The sequence below is a fragment of the Rhipicephalus microplus genome, chromosome 6 (assembly GCF_043290135.1).
Source record: "Rhipicephalus microplus isolate Deutch F79 chromosome 6, USDA_Rmic, whole genome shotgun sequence".
NCBI classification, from domain to species: domain Eukaryota; kingdom Metazoa; phylum Arthropoda; class Arachnida; order Ixodida; family Ixodidae; genus Rhipicephalus; species Rhipicephalus microplus.
The window spans coordinates 102,826,383-102,848,303 of NC_134705.1; the positions used below are offsets into that span (position 1 = coordinate 102,826,383).

Sequence of the window (21,921 nt, forward strand, 5' to 3'; positions counted from 1 at the left end):
GAAGACGAGTTGGCAACTGACGCCGATGAATTCGCAGAGCGTGCTGAGGAAGCCCGGCAGCTCGCGCGACTACACATCGGCCAGCAACAGCAGGAAGATGCACGGCGCTCTAACATCCGCCACAGTGAAGTATTTTACAACCCCGGAGAGCGAGTTTGGGTATGGACGCCCGCCGCCGCCGTGGCCTTAGTGAAAAGTTACTGAGCTGGTACTTTGGCCCATATCAAGTGTTACGCCACGTCATTGACGTGAACTACGAAGTGGTTCCGGACTCAACATCGCAGAACGAAGTAGGACACGACCGAGGCCGGATGTCGTTCATGTGTTGCGCATGAAACATCTTATTGCGCGTTGTTCATAACTTTTTTCTTGCCGTACACTGTTCTTTGTGTCATTTATTTATTTTTGTGAACTTGATTCTTCGTTCACTGAATTTTCTTATATTGGCACGCTTGTTAATTTCTGCTTTCACTTTATCCGTATTTCCAATTTCTTTTTTTTTTCACGTGTCTATGTTGTAACATCGTGGTGGTGCTATGTACTTTTCTTTCCCCCTTTTGGGGCTTTTTTTATTTTCGTAAGGGGGGATAATGCCACCCACACGTAGTAAGTCAACTGCGAGAGCGACTCTACCATCTGGAGGAAAGAAAGAAGATTGCGTGCCTCTTCTCGACTTGAGGGCCAACCACGACTGACGCATCGTCCTAGAGCTAGCTACCCGGTCGTTCAATAAATCCCCTAGTACTTGTGACTCATCGTGACAATATGTTTATAGTGCGGGCAGAGGATTCCTTTTTCTTACCTCACAATAAAGAATGTCATGAGCCTAACAAACTTTTTTCGTCTTGCTTTTTCTCGTAAATATGACAGTAGCAACGGTAGCGCGTCAATGTATGTAACTTGTATCTGCAACTCCACAATCGTGACGTGTTTCGGTGTAGGTTTTTTTTTAAACGTAAACATTTTGACAGCAATCTGTCTGGCTGGGTAGAAAAGTTTAGAAAATTGAAATTGCTCCAGCCACAGTTCAAATAGAGTCCGACGTTTCGAGACCGACTCGGTCCCTTCCTCAGGGGGTGACTGTCTTGGTCATGGAAGTGTCGTCGCGTCGTGTTCTCTCACCACGGCTCCGGCTTTCCCTTTCCACCACGTTTCGGAGACCGTGAACGTACACCGAAGGCATTGTTCCCAGCGAGCGGTTCACGTTGGCAGGCGTATGCTGAATGTGCCAAGACTCGAGCAAGAGCCTCTTTCCCAAATTCCGTTCTGTTTCAATAACAGAAGCGCCGTCTAAGTCAATTTTATGGTCGTGCTTCTCGCAGTGCTCCGCCAGAGCGCTACGTTGCACTTCCATCTTCCTGACGTCGTTCTTGTGTTGGCGCATTCTTTCCGGGAAACACTTGCTCTCGCCTATGTAGCAGGCTGGACACCCAGAACACGACACTTTGTAGACAACGCCCGGGTGTAGCTCCCTCGGAGATCGGTCTTTCGGCCGCGGTAGCAAGCGAGCGAGCGTCGAAACAGGTTTATGGATTACCGTGACCCCGGATTTTCCTAGGACTCTCGAGAGCTGTTCACTTATGCCCGGCACATATGGAATGGCGACGCGGTTGTTCGGCGTCTTCGTTTCCAGTTGACTTCAACAAACTTCATTTTGAATTCTGTCTCTTCTCCTCCAAACTATCCAACGGTAATCCTTTCAAATCTTTTGACCTGGCACCCCAGTTTGTTTGACAGTCATTTATGAATGAATGTCCTCTCCCCTTGCCAGCAGAATTTGTGCGTACCTCCCACTATCTTTTCCCTCCATCCACAGAGAGTTGTCTGCAGCAGTTTGTACTTGTGCTCACCAGACTGCTGTGCACACACGTTGCAGGACTTGCTGGCGTATAACTGGTCAGGTAGGGTGCCTGTACGTGAGTGCCCCTCGCCACAACCTAGCTGTTGAGCTGACGTTTTCGCAGGTGTACGTGGTCAACACATGAATAGCGTGCCTTTTCTCAGATGTTTGCAGAGTGCGTTAGCGCGGGATATTTCCGCCGCGTGGTGAGGTCTAGTGCATCTGAAGCACCTTCGCTCCTGCTGCGAGGCTTTTTTGATCTGTTCCGTCGTAACGCTTTCTTCAGCCATCTTATGTGTAATGTCCAGTCAGCTCACAGAAGATGCATTTTTTCATCAAGGTGCTTTGAAGCGCAGATGTTGTATTCCAGCTCAAGCTGTGCAATGTCTGCTTCACGTCATATGTGTTTTCGTGAGTTTCTTCTCTGCTGCGTATGTATATGTTTGAAAATCCATATATTCTTTCAAACTGAGAACTCTATCTTTTGAAGTTGAGTTAAACTCCGTCATCGATGGTATGTTGGCACCTTTCTGGATCTCCCTCCTCTTCATCTCGATTGTGATATCTACCGGTAGCGCATATTTTACACTAAGAGCTATCATTGGGGCGTAACTATTCATTTTCACTCCGATTGTCTGCGACGCTCGTGTGTTCACTTGCAACATCTGGAAGCATTTATTCAATCCTTCCGTGTCATTGGAACTCCATACTACGTCCACGTTTTCTAGCTCTTTAAAGTGTGTCTCTATTGAATTATCTTCTCGTCCAACGTTTTCTTTCAGTATAGCGACAGCATGCTTGCAATTGTGATCAGAAAACTGCAAACCTTCAACTAGAGACTCAGCTCCTGCACTGAGGGACGCCAGAAGGTAAATATGTTTCTGACTCCGCAGCATGTTCAATCTGTTATGCGTCGATGTCTCAAACAGATGCCTTAACCTGGGTCATTCTGTTTTCTTCCCATAAAATTTCATCATCTCAAGACATGGCAACTATACAAGCTCTTGCGTGTACGAGATACGGTTAGAACCTTATGATGAGCTCGCCTTTTCTGTTTCTACTTTCGAGGTCAGTCAGATCGCTTTTAATAACTCTCGTAATCACCTCTCTATTTTTCTCGTCGTGGCGACGATCTTCGACCCATGCTTCAAAACTCTGTCAAATTCTGCCTCCTTGTCTTTTCCTTTGATTAGCGGTTCGATCTGTTCGCAAAATTGGCTAAACATATGTGACACGCTCTTTATCTACTTTACACGCGTCATTAGTTGAGATCGATGGGCGTCTATTTTTACCATCCTATCATTTTGGCTCAAAAGCGTTGTCACATTTTCTCGAAGGGTATTCTGCTTCTCCGGCAGAGCCTCTCTATTCATGCCTGAAACTTGTTGAAAGAGCTCTTGCTTGTGTATGTTGGTTGCCAACAGCCATCGGGCATGGTCTTTTCCGCATTGCTTCGTCGTTGTGCCAGACGCCGTTGTTTCGTTCTTCAATCCGTTGTTGAGAAGGAGGTTGAAATCTTCGCGTCTGTCCTCAGCTACCTTAGGTCACGTCAGCATGTATCAGAAGGATCAGAAAGATTGTAGAACCAATACGTCTCTGGTTTGCTGTTAATACCTTGAGATTCTAAAGGAAATAAAAAGAAAATGCCCCTGGCCACCGCTTCCTCGCCTCCGAGTGCCACCTTAAATTTGCATCAAACATTAATACCTCATTCTGACCCCTACTATTTTGATATTGCCCCCATACATATGTCACTACAACATGAGTACCTTGATGCAAAGGACATGTTACTTTAAGCCATACAAGGTTCACCGGCTCGAGTGCTACGTTAGGAATGAATAAGTCAAGAAAATATGTGGTGTTTCATTCGCTTCATTCCAATTGCACTATATAATGGCACAGAAGTGCGCAACTGCTTATGTTTGAAGATGGGTCCGCCGCAGTAGAGTAGTGATTACTGTCTTTGGCTGCTGATTCGAACGTCGCTGGTTTGATGCCGGTCGCGGCTGTCGCATTTCAATGGAGGCAAAATGGCGGAGCACCGGGTACTGTGTGATGTCAGTGTTCGTTAAAGAGCAGCAGAATGTAGAAATCTCCGGAACCCTTCACTGCGGCCTGTCTCGTAATCATATCACCTTTTTGGTAACACTGCCACTATTTTCATCATAATTATTCATACTAATATTATTACGTTATCATTTCTGAAGCTGGATGTATTAGAAAGTATTTGCACAAAGATTTCAACAACTTGTGAAAACATTTTGTAGTATTTTGTGCTGCATAAGGTTATATGCAACGCAGCTGCCTTCACGTAGCAACAAAACGCGTAAGGTAGAGAAACGTGCGCAAGAATAATAAGAGTCAAGACATGAGGCAGGCTTTTTTTAGATAGTTGTTCGCTGAAACCGATATGAGCTCAAATTGAATAATAAAAGAACTTCTATGATCATCAGTTCAATCATCAGCAATTCAATACGCTATCCTCAAAGCTGCCGCACATGTGTCAATAAATTCTTTAGTAGCGCTGGCTAATCATATATAGCACGTTTTCTAACTCATGTTTTAATACGCCACTGCAAGCAGAACATTCCGACTTAAGATATGAAAACAAAATGTGGCAATTTAGTGTTTTACTTCTTAGTACTATGGCTGGCATTGTTAGCAGAACAATCAACATGTACTAAAAGAAAAGTAAGTAGGCATTCGTTGTCGTCGAACAACTTTATATATTTACTGTGAAAACATGAATACTAAGAATATTTGAGCGAACGGATATCTGAGAGGGTGACAACTTAGAGCTAGTTAGAGCCACTGTTATTTTGAAGTTTCCATTATTATTGAGAAGAAAGGAACTGTGCAATGTATAGCTGGTAATGATAAAGCCACAATCTGAAAAAAAAAACGCATACTGTGTTCGATAGGTACTCTATACTTATTAAGCACACCATAATGGAAAACTGAGAAGACGCCGGAACTTGCCGACACGTAGTTCAAATGGTGTTTGTGGTTGGCTTTGCATTTAGTCTACAACAAATTGCGGCAACCGTAATACAAACCTTGCCTGGCCTTTCTGAAATCCGTTGACTTAATCGCAGCCAGGACGTACTTTATTTTCTTGGCACAAATAGATTGAGAATAGGCTCTAGCGTGTTGTTTAAGCGCATACCACATGTTTGGTTAAAAATAACTTATTTTCACGTGTTAAAAGATCAGTTGAACGCATTCTAGAAGTATGCACAATGAGAAACCCTAATTAACAAAAATTACATGTATTTACACGTAAAAGTTGCAAATACTTGATGTTTGCCAATATGGCATGTTGCTTCTGCGGTAGTTGCTCGTTTTAAATAGAACTGCCAATAAGGTAAATTGTAAACGCTACAAAACATGTCTGCCAAGTGGCGGCGATAACTTTTGGTTTCAGTTCCAAGGGAATGCTTTTGCATCGTGCATACTGCGCATTCCTAACAAACGTAGGAAACAGAGTTCGGCCCGGGATATAATTGTCAATCCAGTGGGTACATTCCAACCTCACAAATCTGTGGAGCGCTGCTGTGAAGCAGCAAGAAAAGCAGCTCAGACGAGGGAGAAAGAGCAGTGTCTTTGAGGCTGCTCGGAAGTTGTAGTTTGGGTGTATATAAGAACTTCTCTCAGGGGTGAAAAAATTGTTGCTCGCAGACAGGGCCACTGGTATTCACTAAGAAATACAGATGGATATGCTATCCTTTTGGGCGTACAGAACAACATACACTGAATAGCTCGCCATCGCCCTTGTAGCTTCTCACAGTAATTGCAGATACACAATTGTAGATTCGGGGGAGTGTCTCACAATTTGGTGGCAGGGTACATTTCACCCTCAGCCTAATAAAAACAACGTAACGTTTCAAGGGATTCATGTCATCTCCTGAAACGTATTAGAGTGACACTGAATGATCGGCTGTGGCGGCAAAATGAGGTACAGGTGTGATTGCCCCGACATTTTTTTTAAATTTTTCTTCCGTCAATCTGTGACAGACGGGGAGGATTACCCACTTTTCTAGTATAGCAAAATTCGGAATCTATTTTAATCAGCGTAAAAATGCTATAGAGCGATAATAAAATCATTGTACAGGGTGAGAAAGAAGTTTTATGTTTTAAGAAAACACAGGATGACTGATATTTGAAGGCGTAGATAATCTCTGAGGCAATGACGATCTTCAGCCTTCATGATGATGTCTCTAAAATGGCTCTTACCAACTCAGGCGGAGTACCCAATTATAGATTGTAAGATTTTACATTCGTTAAGTTATGTTATTATTATAATAAATTTTAACAAATAGAAGAAATAACGCCATCTCTCGCTAAATCTAACCACACTTGCTTGCGAAGCAGATGGTGTTAACGCTTACACTAGTAGCGGCTTTGATACTGGTGCTCATCACGGCGTGACGCAAGACAGAAACTTGGGAAAGCGGACAGCACGCAGTGATGAACCTGTGTTTTCTATTGAAAGATGCCAATGGCTGCTAATGGGTAGTGAGAGACTAAATACTTCGATTGGCCACATATACCCGCCACCCAATGTTAGTTAAAGCGCACACTGAAAATTTTCATCGTTCCAGAACGCGCAGGTGAAATTTTCCCCTGGCACATCCAGGCAATGCGAGTGGAGTAGCGGAGTGTGAGAGGGGCGGAGAAGCGCGCTGGGCGCCTCCAAAGCGATCGTGAAGTCGGGACGGCGAAAGTCTGACGGCTACGGTACCCCTAGTAAAAAGTGTAATAAAATCTAACATGAGCACTACACCTCTCGCGTGAGGTGACGCCACTTCAGTAGCTTAAACGTCATCATCAGCCGGGGAAAAAGAAGTGAAGGAGAAGCTGCAAAACGATGAGTGCACCCACCAGTGCCAGAAATGCATTCGCACTTCCTCGCGATTTCGTTCGGGGAAGTATAGTGGTTTGGGTTAGTTGGTATGGCATGACTATATTTATAGCGCGAGAAGATAATGACGACAAAAGAACAAGAAGGAGACGAACGCTAACTTCCAACTCTTGCGCCCAGCCGCACTCCTCTTTGGGAGTATGGGGCAATTTTTTTTTCAATAGAGAAACTCGCTAGCATACCTGTATACGTAGGCGGAGGGGGGAGGTGTAGGTGAGGAGAGAAAAGAGAGGCGAGACACTCATGCGTAATTGTGGTGTAAATGGTGCTGGGAGGGATGACAAGAGGAGAAACATGGGGGAGCAAGCAGACATTGCCTGCATTAGCATTGCCTGGATACAAAGGATTGATTGATTTCTGGTGTTTAACGTCCCAAAAGCACGCTATTATTATGAGAGACGCCGTAGTGGAGGGCTCCGGAAATTTTGACCACCTGGGGCTCTTTAACCTGCACCCAAATCTGAGCACACGGGTCTACAACACTTCCGCCTCCATCGGAAATTCAGCCGCTGCAGCTGGGATTTGATCCCGCGACCTGCGGATCAGCAGCCGAATACCTTAGCCACTAGACCACCGCGGCGGAGCTGGATACAAAGGAGGGAGCGTAAGACAGGAGAAAGAAGGAAGTGTGCGCATGCGCTGTAAATATTTTAACGCCGCACACCAGATTGCGCGTGAGCACAATATTCTTCGCATCTGAAACGTTCTTATTCATTACACCACATACAGGAGGATAAATCTAGTCAACCGTAAATCATCCAACCATCTGCAGCATCATTATACAAAGACGTGACACGGGTCGATAAGCCTATGCGGCTTCAGGCTGCGCGAGCCCTCTCCGCTGTTGCCGCCTCGGTGTTGATGCTGGCTTGTGCTTGCTCCCGGCTCTGGTGTCTCGATTCAGTCTCGCGACCTCTCGCCAGAAATGTTGACAGCGAGCCCGCGCTGGAGCCGCTTGCGAGCCATTCGTTGTCCTACCATGTGTTCTTCAGTGTTCATGTTAGAATCTAAGTAGCAGTATCGAAGCACTTTGATAGATGCCCGGCGAAATAGAGAGGAAGCTTGCGAAGCCCCAGGGCTATATATAGGCACGGTTCTCTTCCGGTTTTTTATCAAACAAGAGCATGGGCTGAGAGTGGACCGCCGCTGGTGCCACTCTATTTTGTGAGCGCTCTTGGAAATGATGGGGGTACATATTTGTGCTTCTAGCGAGGGCACATACAAAATGTTTCAGTGGCTGCGATCGTTCATAACTCTCTGAGATGCTGAGATGCTATGAACTGTTTGTGGGCGGTCAGTCACACTGAGTCGGCTTGTGCTAAGACATCGCAAACGTTTGTGACAGATGAGCTTGGATCAGCGGGAAGAAGTCTTTCAAAGGGCAGAGATGGCTCACGTCTATACAGAACATAGAACGGGAAATAGCCAGTAGTATCATGCATGAAGGAGGTATAAGTGAACGTGACGTAGGCTATCCTTGGGTCACAGTTGTGATGGTGTGTAAATAGAAAACTTATCTCTGATAGTGTGGTTTAGGATCTAAGTTCATTAGTTTGTGCGTGGTATACCGTTGTGAGTTTGTAGTTCATATAGAACACAAAAAATGTAAAACTGAAGGTCATGCGAATAATAAGTATCGGCCTCGGTCAGTGAGGAGCTGTAGAGGAGTGCAGCAGACAGTCAGCGACAATGGTAGCGCAGCTGGTTAGAAGAGCGCGGGTAATCCCGTAATGTGTCAGGTAGTCGGTTGCTATAGCAATCCACTTGTTTCCAGACGCAGAAGTATTGGCCCGAGAACACTGAGCCCCATGTAGTGTAATTGTTTTGCAGGGATCTCAATAAGACAAAGAAGGCGAGCTGGTAGAGTTGTTGGCATTTGTGACGTTCAGAAATATCGCAGCTGCCGATGTACTTTTGACATAGCGTCAGAAGCGTGGCTAGAAAAAATGGCCCCAGACGAGGTTATACGTGCGGGCTGATTCCACTTAAGCAGCTGTAGGTTCATTATGAAGCTGGCGTAGAACGTGCAAGCCAAGTGCGAATGCACGGTGAGAAAGTGGGCAGGGCTGCTAAGGCACATGTTGTGATGGTAGAGAACCTTGTATAGAAGGAAGTACAAGTATAGGGAACCACTTGGCGTAGCAGAACTTAGACTATTTCTCATGAGACGTAAAGCCGAATCATGGTGCTTCTGATAAGCTATGCCAGGAAAGACTGATATCAAAAAGACGCCAGCTTCAGTGACTCAACGGCTTATCAAACCATGACATATTGCCGGCGTCACCATACAAGAGAGCGAATTTGAATACGACTTAGAAAATGCATTTTTTGAAAGCGTAGAGACAAACATCTGAGCTGGTTCAAGGGAACCTTGGCAAAAAAAACCTGCAGTGGTAGCCACTTAGGCACTTTTAATACATACATAGACCTGAAAACGTAGTTCACGATAGAAGCCATAAGTATTATTTTATTCAGGCTATCATTGCAGTTATGTGCCAGTTTCCAAGAATTATATATGCAGAGTTATTTTCAGCTTGCTCAAAAGTAGAGGTTCATACATTGAGGTCCTAAATAGAAGTGGTTCTAAATAAATGCTTCTACAACTTTAAAACTTCAGCACTGAAAGGGCTCACTTGACGAAAAAAAAGTCATGAATACGAGCGCTGACTTCTTTTGTCATGTGTTATTCAAGTCACAAACATCTGCCTGACACACTGGGCCAAAACCATAGCAGTTCTGAAAAAAAATAACCGAATTTATGTCGACAATTGGAGCCTGCGTAGATTTTCTACATATGGGTTTCGGAAGTTTCATAAGTCTCGTGCAAAAATGAATATTGTTGGAATAAGCTGCGCCACGTGTGTATCTGCGTGTTGCTTCAGTAAATGACAGTTCGAAACCAATGTTTGTGCTCCTCGTCTTTAGTTCCCCTGAGCACTTTTTTTGGTTGCTTTAATTTACTCTTGTAAAGGAGCAGCTTTAATATAGAAAAGTTGCGTTGCAGATATTTTATGTAACCGTTCGCATTGCTTATTATTTTTATTATACAAGGATATATGTTAAGAGTGTCGGATATCAAGAAAGTAGTTACGGCATTAGCACTTATACAATATTCCGTCCAAGCATATGTACTGAGCAGCTTGATGAAGCCTGCCCATACATTGTAGCTGTTGCATATTAGTGATTACTTCAGAAGCATTACTGTCTTGTTTCATAAAAGCTTGTAAAAGTGAAACAACAGTTAAGAGCATGCGCTCGTGTACAATATTGATTGCCGTGTCATTTTATGATCTTTTCAGCGTCCAGCACCGCCATCTCTAGTAAGTACACAAAACTGTCATTCAGACAACAATATTATCATCATATGCATGTCAACTACGTCAGTCTTTATAATAAAAGGAGCTTCCACTTAACGGATTATTGATAACGAGCAGAAAAATTACACTAAGCACGAGACTAAACACAATGCTTCATTTAACGCGCGTTTTTTTTTGTGTTTCAAGTTAGATATTTGTACAAATGTAAGAAAAAGAAAAGGAGGACACATGACAAACGAGGCTACTGTGCAGAAAACTTATGATACAAAAAATTGTGTAAGGCCAAAACTGTAGCCTTTTTCTGCACAAAATGCATATAGAAGACTGAGGCCACGCTGTTTTTTTTTCTCTTTTTCAAGAAACTTTTGATGGTTTTTTTTTGTCGGTTAACAAACACCAGTGCAAGGTAGTTTGGCTATACTGTAAGGAGCTTTAGAGACAAACATTATAGCAGGTGTGCTTGAAAATCTGCCGGTGCAAAACCTAATATTGTTCGCAATTTCTTATAGACTGCAAAGCATGCGCATTTTCTTATTTTCTAATTGAAAAATGAACGTGGCCAACTCCGTGCGAGAAGTAATTTTGAAAGTGCGACAGTCTTTTTCTCACATTTACTCTTTTCAACGACGCATTGCTAATTTTATGTTTTGAGTGGCGTGGAGCACGGGTTCTCAAGACGGATTTCAGAGTACCTTATCTCGAAATTTTGCGAGCAACTGATAAATTTTTCTGGTTTCGCCCTCACCCACCCAAGCCACTTTGATCGCGATCCCGAGGTGTGATTGATCTGGCGAACCTGCATTTTAAACGCCCGAGCGTCAATAGGCGCATCTTGGTGCGTAACAGAAACGCGTGGGCCACACAATAAATCATGCCGGCAGTTTATAGGCAACCAGACTCCGAAAACTGGGACACGTGGTTGCCTAAATATCAGGCGCCTTATATTACTATCAAGCACTAATAACTATTTGAAGATTAGTGCCACTAGCATGCGCGGAATGTCGGAAGATTTGAAAAAAAAAGACCGTTGTTATTCCCACCCTCTTGAATTTTCTGAAAATAAAATAAAAACTGCTCGCCGTGAGAAGGAAGATATCTTGGCCCTTCTAGTAGCTACAGGGTGCTCCCTGGCACAAACACGCTTGAGAACCCCTGGTGTGGAGTTCTTTAAAAGAGACGAAAAACTATGTCAATGCCAACCGGCTTAACGGAACTTAACTTGGTGGAGCACAAACGCGTGACAGCAGCTCAATATCACGGAAAAACACAAAACACACATGTGCCAGAGTGTGCGTTTGTAAAACTGAAGTACAAGACTCACGCTCTCTGATCTGTTTCTGAAACGCAAGAGAGTGAGTTTGTGCGTCTATATTTTTGTGCTTCACTTATGCTGCGCTATCTCATATCCATTCTATGGGGCCGATTTAGAAACCTTTTCTCGGACGTGTTGAGCATTTTGTAATTTCGTACAGCTTTGTCAGCATTCAGACCGACCAACACTCTGAATTGTAAACACATGCTCAATAGTGCACTTTGTGCGTTCATATCTAGCATTGTGCATATAGGGTGCATAGAAAGCTTGCGCATCTGCTAACTTTCTGCAACGGAACAATGAAGGCACACAGAATGAGCTAGGCATGCTCCTACCAACTGTAAGAAGCACTCAATTCACGGCAAACAGTTCAAGCAGTGAGTATAGGCCTTGTGACCAAAAGTTGTACACCTGGAATTATGACTCAGGGCAAACGTTTAAAGGGCCTGAAATCTGTTGTATTAGAAAAAATTGGCACATCCCACGTACCGCAGCGAAGCACGAATGAGGAAGGTAATACATGTCACCTTAAAATGAGCACAACGTTACGAGGTGGCAGTATATTTAGCCGTACATGGCTTCCATGCATTGATTATAACGTTTGCACGTGTGTTTTATCTTCGTCATCTATTCACGTAACCTGATATCATAATTTGTAGATGTGGAGCTAGTGAAACGACCGTGAACACGCTTCGAGTGTAGCATATAGTTATGTTTTAGATGACACACATACCATGATCACCATGTTCAGATGTGTCATTAACCTTCGTCCTCTAATCACGTCACCTGATACCGAATTTGATATATGTAGATCTAGCGGGACGCCCGCGAGCACGATATGAACCTGTTGAAGAAACAAATATTGGTGGGCATGGTGTAAACCACCACTTACCATTATAGATGATTAGTGTAGTGGGTGAATGCTGCAAAACTTCCACCATAGTGTATGATAGATGCTGCACTGCCGGCAACGCTTGAGTGCGAAATGGCGTCAGAACAGAACCACCGTGACAAGTTGCCACAAAAAAAGAAAGAATCGTATATAAAAACGATGTAAAAACACCCGTAAAAAACAGGCTGCCACGGAGATTCGAACGTGCAGCCTGCGGCTTATCATTCGAGGGCGCTAACCACAACGCCATACCAACATGGTGACACGTACTTGTTCAGTAGCTAGTTCACATACTAATTGACGGTTCAATTCAGTTTAGTTTGTCGCGTACACGACATAGACGAGATCTGCACCTGCTTTTAAAATTTGCCCATTTATGAAACACAAGGAACTGCGCCCCGTAACGATTTTCATTGTGAGAATGGCACCAACGCTTTGTTTTTGTACAATTCACAACCACAAGAAAAAAAAAGAAGCGGGCTGGGGAGCAGGTATACTTACCGGAGGGGTCTGCCAAGTTTATTATTCGTTTCTCGCTCGTTCCAAAAGGCGACATCGGCTATAGAGCAGGTACAGTTTACCGGCGGGGTCTGAGAAGTTTAATATCTGTTTCTCGCTCATTCAAAAGGCGACATCTGCGCAGACTTTATGTCGCCTCTAGGCTCAATCCATAGATATACCTACCTAAATGATTTATAACTGGGATGCTTTTCACGCTACGTAGAGTGCAGTCATGCCAGCGCACTGCTGTAGCTCTATCGATCGTTAGTAACAATTACATAACGGCTTCACCAAAACGACTGCAGTGCGCCGGAAATATTATGTGATCATATTGGTTCAGCAAGCATACAAATTGCCAAGTCTGTGTCCTTGCATTAGAGCCAGAGAAGTGCCTGCGAGTGCGACCAGTGGCTGTCGGTAAAGACAGCACTTCCAAATCAGCACTTCCAGAGAATTCTATGGAAGTGCTGGAATCCCATCGCATCGATGTTTGTTGCTTCTTGCGCAGACACCGCACACAATAAAAAATGTTTTATTTAGGGTATATAGTGCTATGTATGCGCTGTATCGTCATTCATACTCGTCAAAATTGTGTATTGTGAAACCGAGAAGAGCGGGTAACAGAATTGTACGGGCTCGGTCGATAGGCATAACGTTTGGTGGAAATCATGGTGGTAGAACATGCAGTGTATAGTTCCCAGCTTGGTTCGCTAATTATATTGCCCGCAATTATAAGCCCACTTATCATCTGCTTGCTGCTTCCCAGCATTATCGCAATGATGGGAAGAGCTTCTAAGCTTGGTACACAATGTGGCCTGCCATATAAGCGCCACCCATCAACTGCTTAGTGCTTTCCAGCATTGTCGCAATAGTGGGAAGAGCTTCTCAGCTTGGTACACCATGTGGCTCACCATAATAAACACCACCGCCACCTGCTTTGTGCTTACCAGCATTATTGTAATGGTGGGCAGAGCTTCCCTCATTGCCCACTATCTAGCCGTTACTTCACATCATCCTTTCCACTTTACAAATCTTCTGTACACTATGCCACCCAGTATGTCCAGGCATATCCCCTGTATTTCCACTACGTCCCGCTTTATCCATCATAATTCCCACTATATGCACTATTATTTCCAGTAGGCCCACCATGCTTTTCAGTATCAATCATGGTAGTTTTTCTGATAGGGGGGCGTAGCATGTATTAATGGTTCACATGATACGCGTATCATGATTATCTTGTTTGGACGTTTCATTTACCTTTGTCATCTATTCACGTCACATGATACCAGATTTAGTACATGTGAAGCTAGCAAAATGGACGCAAGCGTATCATGAGCGTGGCATGATGTTTCGTTCTTAAATGACATGCTTCTGATGATTACAACGTTTGCACCGGTCATGTACCTTCGTCATCCATTCACGTCTTGTAATACCAAATTTGGCATATGTGAAGCTAGTGAAAGTACTGCACGCGCACCATGAGGGTAGCTGTAGTCATGACTACTCATAACATGAGAATCATGACATGCATGTCATGGTGTTAGCTTAGGGTCTGTCACTTACGTTGGCTATGCAGTCATGTCGTACCATAGCATTTTAGCAAAGTACCATGAGAACAAACTACCGCAAGAGCAGTAATACCATAAAATATAAATTATGACAATCATGACATACATTTTATGATTGTCATGTTATGAATGGTCAGTTATACTCGCCATACCATCATTTATGCCATACCAAAGCTGGTACTGAAATTCTTATCTAGATGGCTAGGAAAGCTCGTAGGCGGCCAGACAGACAGACCGAAAGACAAAGAGACAGACCAACAAACAGGCAGACAGACAGACAGATAGCTAAATAGATAGATAGATAGATAGATAGATAGATAGATAGATGGATAGATAGATGAATAGATAGATAGATAGATAGATAGATAGATAGATAGATAGATAGATAGATAGATAGATAGATAGATAGATAGATACGCTCAAAGTCAGCGAAGTTAAGAAATTCTTCGCATTGAAAAGAAAAATGCCTACTGCAATTTTGCACCTTGAAAGATAGGTGATAAATTAGACAGAGCTACGCTCAGCACTATCGCAGAACGAGCGCTGTATGGCGCGTGTGATGCACATGCAAGTTGCCTTCTGCCTTGTGGCTTATGTTTTTGTTTTTTACTCATTTTCAGTGCAACGTATGTTACAAATACTCCAAAGGGCTCAAATGAAGTACGCTTACGCGTACATGTTGGGTTCACACGGTAGTGTGTACATCGTAAGTTCGTATAGCACCATGAGGGTGTAGCTAGTGGTCCACTCAGAGGTATCAGGTGGCGTGATCACGCTCACTTTCTGTCGTACCTATAATATTGTTACGGGTGAGAGATGTTTATTGTACAGGCGGAATGATAGATGGTTGCAGCAGTCAGGCCTAGCATAGAACACATTCACTTCTTTTTCCGCTACCCCACTTTAACGAAAGTCCCGTATCCTTTCCCCATTGCAGACGATGCCCACTGGGTGAGGTAGTGTCGCGCGTGGTATGGTTTCAACCTGGCGACATGTACGACGTCAGTTTTCCCGGAGTGATAGCCAGAAGATTTGAGGCGTGATATCACGTACGTAACGTCACTAAGGCATGACAAAACGACGAAGGGACCTGTATAGCGGGCCAGAAACTTTTGATACAAACCACTCTTGCGATTCGGAGTCCACAGCCACACCATATAACCTTCGCTGTACGACACGTTTCGATGTCGCTTATCATAGTGAGCCTTTGAACGGTCTTGGGCTGCGAAAGTTCGGAGACGCGCGATTCGCCGTGCCTCCTCTGCGCGACAGAGTGTCTCTGCAAGGAATGAGTTTTCTTGCTCTGAAAACGGGAGAACTGTGTCGAGGGTAGTACGTGGCTCCCGGATGTAGAGAAGGTAAAACGGGCTAAAGCCGGTGGTCTCTTGTAGCACGGTTTTGTAGGCTTAGGGCGTAAACGGTAAAACTTCGTCCCAGTTTTTATGCTTGGAATCAACGTACATAGCCAGCATGTTAATGAGGGTCCTGTTGACGCGCTCAGTCAAACCGTTGGTCTGTGGATGGTATGAAGTGGCGTGACGAAGCTGGGAAGCCGACCGGCTAATCAGCTCTTCCACGACGTCGGCTACAAACTATCGGCTACTGTCGCTCACGATGGCACGAGGAGACCCATGCTGGAGGATGATGTAGCGTAGCAGAAAGTCACAAACAGGATCGGATGTTGCGGCAGAGATCGCTGCGTTTTCAGCATACCGAGTGAGGTGGTCTACACAGACCACCTCACTCCAGCGGTTCCCAGTGATAGATCGCGGAAAAGGGCCTAAGTCAATACCGATGAACTCAAAGGGAAAACATAATGGTGGTATGGGATGGAGAAATTGTGGCGGTGCACTTGTTAGACTTTTCTACCGTTGACAATGCTCACAGCTGGTCCCGTATTTAGCTGTAGCTTTACGCATGCGGGACCAGTAGAAACGTTTCAGTGTGCGGTGATAGGTCTTGGTGAACCCCTTATGCCAAGTTGTTGGATCGTCGTGCATAGCTTGCAGCACATTGGGCCGCAATGATTTGGGGACAACCAAAAGTAGGCGGGCCCTCTTTGCAGCGAAATTTCGCTTGTAAAGAATGCCATCCTGCATGATGATTTGGCTATGATGCGGCTTATCGACGGCAGATGAGAAAAATGGGGCCAAACTACGGTCTTGACGTTGTTTTCTACGGAACGCTTCCAAATCTGGAAAACGTGAGTCAATCGCGGCCGGACAGTCGTCTAAATTGTCAGCGTCGCATTCAGTCTTTAGAAGGGGAAGTCGAGATAGGCAGTCAGCGTCCGCGTGACGACGGCCACTTTGAAGCAAACAACAAAGTCATATTCTTGCAAACGGAGCGCCCATCGTGCAAGACGACCAGTTGGATCTCGTAGACCAGTGAGCCAACAAAGTGAGTTGCGGTCTGGGACGATGGAGAATCGGTGGCCATAGATGTACGGGCGAAACTTGCGCACAGCAAAGACAGCTGCCAGACATTCTTGCTCTGTAGCAGTGTAATTGCGCTAAGCTTTACTCAAAGAACGGCTCACGTAGGCAATGAGATGTTCGGAGGCGCCATGACGCTGAACTAACACTGAGCCGATACCGATTCCACTTGCGTCACTGTGAATTTCAGTTGGGGCTGATGCGTCAAAATGACCTAGAATAGGCCAAGAAGTGAATAGAACCTTCAGCTGCGAAATTGATGACTCGCACTTTTTGGTCCACTTGAAGCGTACGTCTTTGTTGAGCAGATGAGTAAGAGGCTCAGCCACATCGGCAAAGCTAGAAACAAAGCGCCGGAAATACGAATACAGGCTCAGGAAGCTTCGGAGTTCTCGTAGTAAGCGCAGTTGAGGGAAAGTGCTCACCGCGGTGATTTTGTGCGTATCAAATCGAACGCCGTGTCTACGAGATGGCCAAGAACTATAGTTTCACAATCGCCAAAATGGCACATTTTAAATTCAAGGTAAGTGCTGCTTTCTCAAGGCACGTGAGAACGACATCAACTGGACGACTGTGTTCTTCAAACGTGCTGCCAAATATTACGTCATCAAGATAGGAGAGACATACTTCCCTTTTGAAGCCATGGAGACCTGTGTCTATAAAGCGCTCAAACGTAGCTGGAGCGTTACATAGACCAAATAGCATGACGCTAAATTCAAATAAACAATCTGGAGTTATAAAAGCTGTTTCTTTTCTTTATCGGCAGAGTGCATAGAGATTTGCCAATACCCGATGTTAAATCTACGGAAGAAAAGTACGAAGCAGAGTGAAAACAATCGATAACGTCGTTGGTGCGGGGCAGTGGATATACGTCTTTTTTGTAACTGAGTTGAGCCGCCGGTAATCTACACAGAATCTTCAAGACCCATTCTTCTTTTTTTCAAGTATAACTGGTGCTTACCAGGGGCCAAACGACTCTTGTATAACTTTCTAAGACAGAATTTCTTCCACCTGCTCAGCAATAACTTTGCGCTCCGACAGAGATACTCTGTAAGGTCTCAGACGAATGAGATGGGCGGAATCAGTATCAATCACATGATGAGTGCGTGAAGGTAGGGCAGAAATTCTACGCCTGTTGGGTGCGAAATCAAAAACGGATGCTTGGTTGGAGAGGATCCGAACTAACGCTTGTCTCTTTTCTCGCAATAGCGACTTATTCACCATATCCATTACTGTGTCATCACTAGGACAAGCCACATCAGGCGCATTTTCCATTTTCATGCCGTTACTTAAGATAGCAATGTTGACGTTGCTCCTGACGTCGTACTCAAACACAGCCAGCCTCAATCCACCAGGCAGTACAATTGGCTCGATAGAGGAGTCGACCACTCCTACCAAAACTTTGCCACTACTTGCGGAAATCACGCAGTGTGGCACAACCACATCCTTCTTCGAACAGTTCAGCTGGATTGGGTAAACTATAACGTCAACGTTATCTTCTGTGATACCACAAACAGCCACAGGCACTTGAACTATCGATTGGGCCGGTAAAACTATGTCATCAACGACTGCGATAGTCTTTGGCAACGCGTGGGCTCTTCACAAAAACGAGACAGTAAAACTTCACTAGCTACGCAATCCACAGTGGCTTCACATTCTTTCAGAAAGTGTATCCCCAGGATAACGTCATGAGTAGAAATAAGAACTGCAAAATCTGCCTTAGACAATTTAGCGCCGAAACTAACAGTTGTAGTACAAACTCCCACTGGGCGCAAGAGTTTTCCACTCACTGCACGAAACGTTGTCCGGCTTCCCCAAGAGAACAACACTTTCTTTCCAAGACAAGTCTTAGAATTTCTGCTCATGACGGAAACAGTTGCTCCTGTGTCGACTAACGCGGACTGGTGACACCACCTATAAGAACACTGACCCTATTTTGTAGCATGGAAACTGGCGGAGGCATATCTGACCCTATTTTGTAGCATGGAAACTGGCGGAGGCATATCTGTTCGCAGTGAAAAATGTCCGGCGACCTCACCTCCATCGGCAGCGGCGTCTAGTTTCCCGGCGAAGGAGAAGTGACGACCTGGTGACTGTGACCGATGCTGGCGGGAGGAGGCTGGTGGCGTCAAACTCCCCACAGAAGTGGGCGAATCACTGCGGAAGGTCTTTTGGAAGTCGGTTTGGTTGTAGCCGTTGGGTGGCCAGCGATAGTCTGTCTGAGTGCTTGTGCGCTGTGAGAATGCCGGGAGTCGTTGATACTGCGCTAGAGGTGACCGATGCCGCTCTGAGCAGAAGCGGGCTATATGTCCACGAACGCCGCAGTAAAAGCACACCGGTGCTTCACGCCCCACTCGTTGCTGAAGATGGTTAGCGGGATAATCTTGCATGCTGCCCTATCGGGGGCTGACCTTTGCACGGGGTTGTTTCGCGACTCAGACATATAGGCATAACGACGCAACTTTACCGGCGTCCTTGAGATGACGAAACCCACGGCGTTGATGTATTCAGGCGGGGGGCCGCATGGCGTATAAAAACCGTGGCCATGTGCTATCGACGGTGCAGCAGCGTCCCACCGATTCTTCGCGCACTATTTCTTCGCGCACTATTTCTTCGCGAAGTTCTTCGCGCACTATTTCTCGTATTGTTGGCGGCAGATCGCTCAGTGGAGGGACTAGGTCGATGCTTGCGACTTTTGTGACGTTAGGGAGTCTACCAAGCTTTGCCGAAACTTGCCGAGCTTTAAGGGCCTCAAATATTAGGCAATGTCGGATGATGTCATTGGCTGACTACAAGTCATCCTTTCCTATAAGGTAGTGACAGATATTTTTTGCAATACCCTTAAGGAGAGGCCCGACCTTATCCTCATCAGTCATTAGTTGGCCCACACTCTTGCAAAGCTTGAAAACTTCTTCAATATGCATCGTGCATGTCTCCCCAGAGACTTGAGCACGTTGGCTCAGGGTCTGCTCAGCACGCTTCTTTATCGTGCTCGGATCTCAAAACACTTCTTGATTTTACCCACAAAATTTGCTCACGTAGTCAAATTCTCCTCCATATTCTCGTACCACATCAACGTGGTTCCCTCAAGAAAAAGTGGTACGTAGTTGAGCTGGCCGGTGGTGTCCCAATGGTTATACAGACTCACCCGCCGATAGTGCTTGAGACATTGATAGACGTCCTCTCGAGGTTTCCCAGAGAAAGGGCGCGGTTCCCTGTAAAGGTGTCCATAGGTGTTAATTGCAGCTGGTTGGATTTCGCCGTCAGGGTCATGATGACTGGTTGCAGCGGAAGTCCTGCGAGTCTGCGGCTCCGGCAAAGCTTCAGGGGTGTGTCTTCCGCCGTACTTGTCCGGGGCTCTAAGGCCTTACCCAGCACTCTCCACCAATAATGTTACGGGTGAAAGATGGAAGGAAAGGAAGGAAAACATTATTTGCAAGGGTGTGGGACAGGGGTCATGAGCTTGATGGGTGGGGCCCTAAGTCCAGGGCTCCACTGGCTGCCGCCACCTGCCTGACGTGACGCAGAAGGGCAAGCTGCACCTATGGGTCAGAGCTGGCGAGCTGTGCCTCCCATTGCTCCAAAGTATTACGAAGCTTGTAATGAGCTAAAAAGTTATCTAAATTTGGTGGTCGTTTTAGGCATCCCCATGAAATGTGGTAGAGCGATGGCGAGCCGCCACACCACGGACACGCATGCCTATACAGCGATGGGAAAATTTTGTGTAATCTTTGAAGATTGGGTAAGACTCCTGTGTGAATTCAGCGGAGGTCAGTTGCGTCCTCCCCTTCTAATGATTTGTGGGGGGCGCTGTACTTTTGTCGCATGCCTCGCTGGTTAGCAAGAATTTCGCGAGGGGCCACTCTGGATGGGTCACTATCCTCCTCAATAGCTTCCTGCTGGAGTGTTTCAAAGGATCGAATGTGCTGTCGAAGCTCTGCTTGGTTCGTGAGCCCTCGAGCACAAGTGTCGGCACTTTCGTTCCCCTCCAAGCCTGCGTGTCCTGGACACCAGATCAGCCTGTATTTGTTCTATCAAATCTCCCGCCTAAGAATTTGCTTATTTTTATCGGAAGGCGGCCTCTTAAGAAGAAACAGCACGCTTCCTGCGAGTCGGAAATGATAGTTCTCAGCGGCTCATCTCTCTGTTTCTGCGCTTTGATTGCAAGGACAATGGCAAAGCATTTCGCCTTGGCGATCAAGGACGTGTACAGCGATGCACATGTCACCATGCCGTTGTCGTTGCTAAGTACTGATGCAACTGGCCGTTTAAAACTGTACCTCGAAGGGTCCACATACAAAACATTTGATTTGTTTTTTATTGTTTTTCGGAGCCATCGCACTCTCTCCTCTCGGCGCTCCCTGTTTGTTTTTACGTCCATGTTCTTGGGCAGCGGTGAGATCGAGACATTGCTGCGGACGGGATCCGGGATTTCTACAAGAACCTCGTCCAGGTTCTGGGGGTATGGCGGGAAGCCCACCCTAGCAAGTATCTCTCTCCCCGCTTTCGTTTGACTTAGATGGTTTCTCTGCGCAGTCAGTACCGCTGTCTTTAGCTCAGGGTATGTATTATATATACCGAGGTCCAAAAGCTTTTGGGTTGGTGTGCTTACCGGTAGCCCGATGGCCACTTTGTAGGTGCCCCTTAATATAGACTCGATGGTTTCTTCTGATTTGTTTAACACGTGGAAAGGTAGACTATACGTAACCTTACACAGTACAAGTGCCTGTACTAATCTAATTGTGTCTCCTTCCTTCATTCCCTGTTTGTGGTATGTTATTCTATGAATCATTCGTGAAACTTGTTTCGTGCCTGATTTTATTATGTTTATTGTATGGTTCGCTCGTCCATTACTTTGAACCCAGTAACCCAGAATACGTGCGACAGTCACCTCACGTACTTTGACACCTTCAATGTGTATGTCGATGCTTCCGTTACTTTTGTATCTTTTTCCATGTACCCTCATAATTTCAGATTTTTCTGGGGCACAGCTGAGCCCGCTTGCCTTCTCAAAGTTTTCAACTGCTGTTGCAGCCTCTTGAAGTGTCTGCTCTTTGTTAGCCAGAGATCCGCGCGTTGCCCATAGGGTGATATCATCCGCATAGAGAGTGTATTTTAACTGCGGAACTTCATCC

The 21,921-nt window shown here is 45.4% G+C and overlaps 1 protein-coding gene across 4 annotated transcripts in view; it reads left to right on the top strand.

Annotated features, from left to right (window-relative positions):
- The first annotated feature begins 4,379 nt into the window (after window positions 1-4,379).
- The window catches only part of LOC142765401 (uncharacterized), a 101,399-nt gene continuing 83,857 nt past the window's right edge, over window positions 4,380-21,921 (top strand). For all 4 annotated transcript variants that reach the window (XM_075866305.1, XM_075866307.1, XM_075866306.1 and 1 more), the window contains exons 1-2: window positions 4,380-4,531; window positions 10,061-10,081. In XM_075866305.1, the coding sequence (XP_075722420.1) occupies window positions 4,442-4,531; window positions 10,061-10,081 (111 nt within the window). In that variant the 5' untranslated portion in view covers window positions 4,380-4,441. The remainder of the gene's footprint in view (window positions 4,532-10,060; window positions 10,082-21,921) is intronic.